The sequence below is a fragment of the Corvus brachyrhynchos genome, unplaced genomic scaffold, assembly GCF_000691975.1.
Source record: "Corvus brachyrhynchos isolate BGI_N302 unplaced genomic scaffold, ASM69197v1 scaffold3, whole genome shotgun sequence".
NCBI classification, from domain to species: Eukaryota; Metazoa; Chordata; class Aves; order Passeriformes; family Corvidae; genus Corvus; species Corvus brachyrhynchos.
The window spans coordinates 2,155,567-2,161,910 of NW_008237619.1; the positions used below are offsets into that span (position 1 = coordinate 2,155,567).

The 6,344-nt window shown below is 45.1% G+C and overlaps 1 protein-coding gene across 2 annotated transcripts in view; it reads left to right on the top strand.

Moving 5' to 3' along the window:
* Positions 1 to 4,465: 4,465 nt before the first annotated feature.
* CCT8 (chaperonin containing TCP1 subunit 8) overlaps positions 4,466 to 6,344 on the top strand; it is a 13,060-nt gene continuing 11,181 nt past the window's right edge. For both annotated transcript variants that reach the window (XM_017731745.1, XM_008631685.2), the window contains exon 1: positions 4,466 to 4,583. In XM_017731745.1, the coding sequence (XP_017587234.1) occupies positions 4,524 to 4,583 (60 nt within the window). In that variant the 5' untranslated portion in view covers positions 4,466 to 4,523. The remainder of the gene's footprint in view (positions 4,584 to 6,344) is intronic.

Genomic DNA, 6,344 nt, shown 5'->3' on the forward strand with positions numbered 1-6,344 from the left:
GTCTTGCTTGTACCTGCAATACGAACTCAATATAAATAGCATTGATTCCTTTCTGAGACTATCATCCTTTCCAATTTGCTTGTTTTGAGGAACTTCTGAATTCTTGTCACTCGTGCAGGTAGAATCACAGAATTGTTTAGGTTTCAAAAGACCTCTAATACCACGGAGTCCAACTGTTCCCCCAGCACTGCCAAACCCACCACTAAACCATGTCCCTCAGTGCCTCATCTAAAAGTCTTTTGAACACTTCCATGCAACGGCAATACTCCTCTAAAATCCCCAGAAGTGCTTTCCAGCGACTCAAACTAACTGGATTAGCTATAGCAGAGAGCACACACTGAGGTAAGAATACCAAATGGTAAGGAAATTTTGCTTTCCTGTTTAGCTTGCAATCCTCTGCACAAGCAAGAGAAGCCCAGGATGAGTGCAGCGTTTAACCCAGGACCTGCGGAGCAATGACCTAAGTAGTACTTAGCTGATTAGACGTACTCTAGTTGATTAGTCTGTTCCTTCCCATTATGTCACAAGTGATGCAAGTACAGTCTGGGGAAAGCTAAAGTAACTGCTGCTGCTGTTACTAAGAGAATTATTCTGAATGTTTAGCACTATGCAGGTCACAATTTTCTGTTTCAGGTTTAAGCATGATTCTCTGCAAACTTAGCATGACCCTTAGCCTTCTCTCAAGATGCCACTCACATTTTTTTCACTGGCCAGGTGTCAGTATTATTGGTGAAACACAATTGTTCTACTCACACTTCAGTAGATGCTTTTCAATCCCCCCTTTTCCATTGCTCAGGTTCCCACAGCTAAATAACCAAACAAAAATTAACACTCTGTCCTTTTTATGAACTTCCCAAGATCTTGTTAAAATTTTACCATCCCAGAATCTGACAAACAAGTGCCTACAGATAAGCTGGGGATTTCCATGTGCACAGTTATAGATTTTGGGTGGTGAAAGTGCAGCCAACAGCCAATAGCCAACCCTCTGACCTCTGCATGGTCCTTTAGCATGGCAATGTCTGTGCAGAATATAAATGGTGCAGATGCATAGCTAAAAAAAGATCAAGGAAAAGTCAAAGTCATGATTAGACAGTGAGTCCCAAAGAACTCCTGGTTGTAACACAAAGAGATGTTTTAGTGATAATTTAATACAGCTTAATACATATATATATAGTCTATATTCATAGTCACAAACATACATATTTTGATTTTAGTGGTACTCTGGCTTTAAAATGTAGGTAGAACAAGCTTTGATAAAAGCACTGTACCAAGAGGGCAGCTCAAAAATCACACCATCATAGAATATCCTGAGTTGGAAGGGGCCCACAAGGATCACAGAAGTCCAATGGAGTAAGTGCTGCTGAGGGAGCAGGTATTGTCCCCTGTTGGGGGGTTTCTGTGTGGATTGCTGATTTCCTCTGTCAGAAATATTGTTGCTGTTAGTGTCTGTTTTCTAAACTCGTTGCTGTTTCCAGTAAATTGCTCTTACCTCAACCCATGATCTTTACCTTTTGTGCTGCCTGTTCTCCTCTCTTGCCCACGGTGTGGTGGGGTAGGGTGGGAAGGAGGGGCAGTGAGTAGTCACGGTTTCAGTGGAAGCAATAAACTGGGGAGTACCATTCCTAAATGACAACACATCTCAGTCACCTCTCTGCCAGGCTGGACAAGACAAATTACCTCAGCCACTCCTTGCAGGGCTTCTTCTCAAGATCCTACACCATCTTCGTAGCTTTCCTTTGGATGTTCTCTAATAGCTTTTTACCCTTCTGACATTGGGGCACCCAGAACTGCCCCCAGCACTCAAGATGAGGCCGCCCCAGCACAGAGGAGGGTGGGAGAATCCCCTCCTGATGCTAGGGCACAGGTGGCCCTCCTGTGACTCATATCCAACTTTCTGTAGACCAGGATCCCCAGGTCCCTTTCCCTGGCGCTGCTCTCCAGTGTCTTGTTCCCCAATCTGTCCATACCTCTGGGGCTGCCCCATCCCAGGTGCAGAATCTGGCACTTGTCTTTGTTAAACTCCTTACAAATACCTGGAGGCAGCAGAAGACAGCACTGGCACAGAGAGACTGTAGATTATAATGAGAAAAATTTGTACAAAGACTTGTAGAATTAGGGCAAAGTACAAGGAGTTATTCAAGCTGTATCACTAGCAGACAGCCATCAGTTCATAGAATCTAAAGTTTTCTGTGCTGACTTAGGAGTAAGCACCTCTTCTGATCTCCACAGCTAACATTAGATTACGGAAGTTGCTTTACAAAGTACAGTTTTTGGTATCTTGACTCTAGATGGATATTTCCTTCTTCCCTTGCTGCAGTGTGGTGCAAGATACACTGGAAAAAAGAAGAGGGGGATAAATGGGGTTATGCCCCTTGTGCCAAATCCCAGAAAGGCTTTTTGGAAATGCCCACACTGCTAGGTCATGATAGACATGGCTGAGTAAGTTCCATCTTCTGCTTCAAGTGGCATCTACCTCCAAATACTTCTGGCAAAACTGCATACAGAATTTCTGAAGTTCATTTTGGGGCAAATTCATAGTTTTCCTCTATTGTTAATTTTTTTTTTATACTGCCAGGGGCAGTGTACAAAATTGTTACCCTGTTACCCCGTTTTACAGGGTAAAACTGATTTAATTTTAAGAATCATAGGACAGTAAAACTAAACTGTGTTGTCCTGAGGTTACTTAAGGAACACATATCAAGTGATTTAACCAACCTTGCAGGCAGCCTGATGCAGAGGTGGGTAATAGTCTCTGTTGGCTTACAGGCTCAGGTACTGCAGTATTATTTCTGAGGCCTTGAACTTCTTGTCTTTAAACAGTGTATTTGATTTTGTGTGGCACAGAAGCAAAGTTAATAAAACTTGTCAAACTTAAAGCAGATCCACTGTCTCCTGGCAGGAGAAATGTCAAGGTGGGCCTCCAAAGTGCTCTTCAGCATGTTCTGTAGTGAGCAGACTACTTGGCATTACCCTGGATAAAAAGGACTTGACTGTGCTGCATCCAGCTCTGGGGTCCCCAGCACAGGAAGGATATGGACTCGTTGGAGTGAGTCCAGAGGAGGCCACCAGGATGATTAGAGGGATGGAGCACCTCTGCTGTGAGGAAAGGCTGAGAGAACTGGGATTCAGCCTGGAGAAGAAAAGAGTTTGGAGTGACCTAATTGCAGCCTTCCAGAACTTGAAGGGAGTCCACAAGGAAGATGGAAAGAGACAATTTATAAGGGCATGCAGTGAAAGTTTTGTGAAATGTGGAATATATAAAATTCTCATAAGAAAGGATATTCCTTAATGTTTGGTCCTTGTATACTTTCAAGTTGAATCAACAAGAAGGGAGATTTAATCCCTGAAATAGATAGAAGCTAACAAGCAAGTTCTAAGTGATGTCCAGGTGTTAGAAAAGAAAATTACTTGTTGGGAGAATTGCCTTGTTAAGGTTTAGGGCTTGACATGCTTTAATGATCTCAGATGCAGGGGAAGGATAACAAAGGGAAGAAGGATACCCACTGATAGGGGACACATAGCATGCAGAATTTATGGGCCACAAGGATATCTGGCCGAAGAAAACCTAATAAAACCAACTCAGCAATCATGCTGAAATCAGCTTGAACTGGGTAAAGGGTAATTCTGGCAGGGGGAGATCATTACCACTGACTCATGGACCACCAACTCAATAAACCCTCTGACTCAAAAGACTAATTGGCATGAGAAGCAAGAATCATTAAAAAACAGCAAATAGAATACTAATTAATAAGAGAACTATGTAACTTGCAGCCAATGAATACTAACTCCTTTGTTTGCTAAAATGTATTAAAACATTTTCATAATTGGCATGCATTATTTGTGGAAGTCCACTGAGCACCCAGGCTTGTACAACTCTGAAATAAATCATCAATGACCCTCTTGTTTAATTATTGGCATGTTGCACACCAGGTAATGAATCTGATTTTTGTGGACAATAACAGGACAAAGGGAAATGGCTTCAAACTGAAAGCAAGCAGGTTTAGATTGGGTATTAGGAAGAAATTCCTCCCTGTGAGGGTGGTGAGGGCCTGGCACAGGTTGCCCAGAGAAGCTGTGGCCGCCCCAACCGTGCAAGTGTTGAAGGCCAGTTTGGACAGGGCTCGGAGCTGCCCGGTCTAGTGGAAGGTGTCCCTGCCCATGGCAGGGCGTGGATCTGGATGAGCTTTGAGATCCCTTTCGACCCTAACCACTCTGTAGTTCTGTGACACTTAGTTTTCCTGTCTGTGCATTGTGCTTCCGTTTGGACAAGTATGTACTAAGCGAAACAATTGACTGGAGTCTACTCAGTTTTATGATGAGCGTTTATCATCGGCAGCCATAAAAGCTCTGCACTGTTCCTGAAAATTCCATCGCAAAGCGTACCGAGAAACGCCAGAGGGACGGTCTACTAAATTCGACAGCGAAAGACAGGCTCAGAGGGAGCCAACCTAAAAAAAAACCCGCGCTCCCGCCGTGCCCCGCGCGCTCTCGCCGCCGCAGCCCCAGCACGGAGCGGAGCGGAGATGGCGCTGCACGTCCCCAAGGCCCCGGGCTTCGCCCAGATGCTCAAGGAAGGGGCGAAGGTGAGACCGCCTTTGGATGTATGCGCGGATAAATGGATGGATGGATGCGAGAGGAGTCTCAGGGTGGCGGTGCGGGGAAAGCCCCGGAAGGCCGGCAGGGCCAGGCGGCACCACGTGTTCCGCAGGGCGGGGGCCCGGGGGGTTCGCGCACTGTCCCTCTCCCGGCCCGGCGCCCCTCCGCGGCCTTTGGGCTGCGGGGATCCGAGCCTGCCCGGCCCTGCAGGGCGGCGCCCGGCACACGCGGCCTTCGAGAAGTCTCTGCGGGGCCGGGATCCCGGGCCCTGCCGCTTCATCCCGCCGCCCCAGGGATGCGCCGGGGTCCGACTCGTGCCCACGCTGTTCGGGGAGCTCTCACAGGGGCTGGACAGCAGCAGTCAGCCGGGGCCTGTAGTTGAAAGCTGTTCAGACGTGTCCGGGTCGTTCTCTGCACTTGTGCTTGACTTTTTCTGTTAACCTTTGTCAGCGATGCAGAACAATGTAGTATTTCCTGTATGTTTCCTTGCCATAAGTCCGGTTGCATTATATTTAACGTTAACATAATAAAGATTTGGTAGAGTTGAAGGACTGTGCCTTAATAAAGGAGAACCTTTCTTTGAAAAGTGGACTGAAAGCAAGCAGGTGTGGGATTTTCCTTTCTTATTCATAGAATCAACAGAAGGGTTTGGATTAAAAGGGACCTTAAAGATCATTTAGCTCTAAACCCCATCCAACCTAGTCTTGGACGCTTCCAGGGTTGTGCATCCACAATTTTTCTGGGAAATCTGTGCCAGAGCCTCACCACCCTCACAGGGAAGAATTTCTTCCTAATACTTAATCTAAACCTATTCTCTTTCAATAGGAAGCCATTCCCCCTTGTCCTGTCTTTCCAGGCCCTTGTCCAAAGCCCCTCTCTCCAAGAAAGAAGGAAAATAGGAAAATTTCTGTTTGCTTCTACATAATAGAAAGAAGAGTGGAGGTAGCAGCTCTGAAAGCCCTCTTTGTTTCTTTTTAGAATCCTTCTTGGAGCCAAATAATGGCATATGTCTAGGGCAGGGGCAAAACAGGGAAGCAGAATGGCCTGACTGCTGGTTCACTGTTAGACAATTCAAGGTCAGAACAGCAAGAGTTGTCTTCTGCAAAACAAGGAGGCAGCTGGCAATCTGAGATATTTGGTTTGTATTTAGAAAGCAAACATTATTGCTACTTTTCTCCCTTCTCTTATGGGCTGCACCGTACTTTTTATCCTGCTTTTTCTTCTTTCTTAGGGCCCTTTCTGGGGATCCCATCTTGTCTTAAGGTTTCCAAACTGAAGCCAGGCTGATCACCTTCTCAAGCACAAATATTTTGCTTAATCATTCTGTATTTTCAAATCACAAATGTTTTGAATGTAGAACTGAGTTAAATGATTTTTGTAGCATACAAAGGTGCGAGTAAAGAAGCACATACAAAAGCCCTTGCCCCTCTCCAGCTGGGTTTTGGTTGTTTTCTGTTTCTCTTTGGCATGTCGCAAAACTTTTTTGGAAGACTGAGGGGATGCAAACTGTATTGCAAGTCGAGTCACGGTTTAGATTTTCTGTTTAGAAGCTTTTTGTGCCTACTGAGCTGTTGAGAAGATGTACACAGTAGTTCTCACTGTCTTTGGGTAAGGTTTGGTGTCTGTTTAAACTGTAAGTGAAATACCAAATGTATATTAATAAAAAACTTTGAGGGACTCACTAGATTGGCACTGCTTTGATGAGAAGTTACTAGTTCATCTTTTTTTTTTTTTTTTTTTTTTTTTTT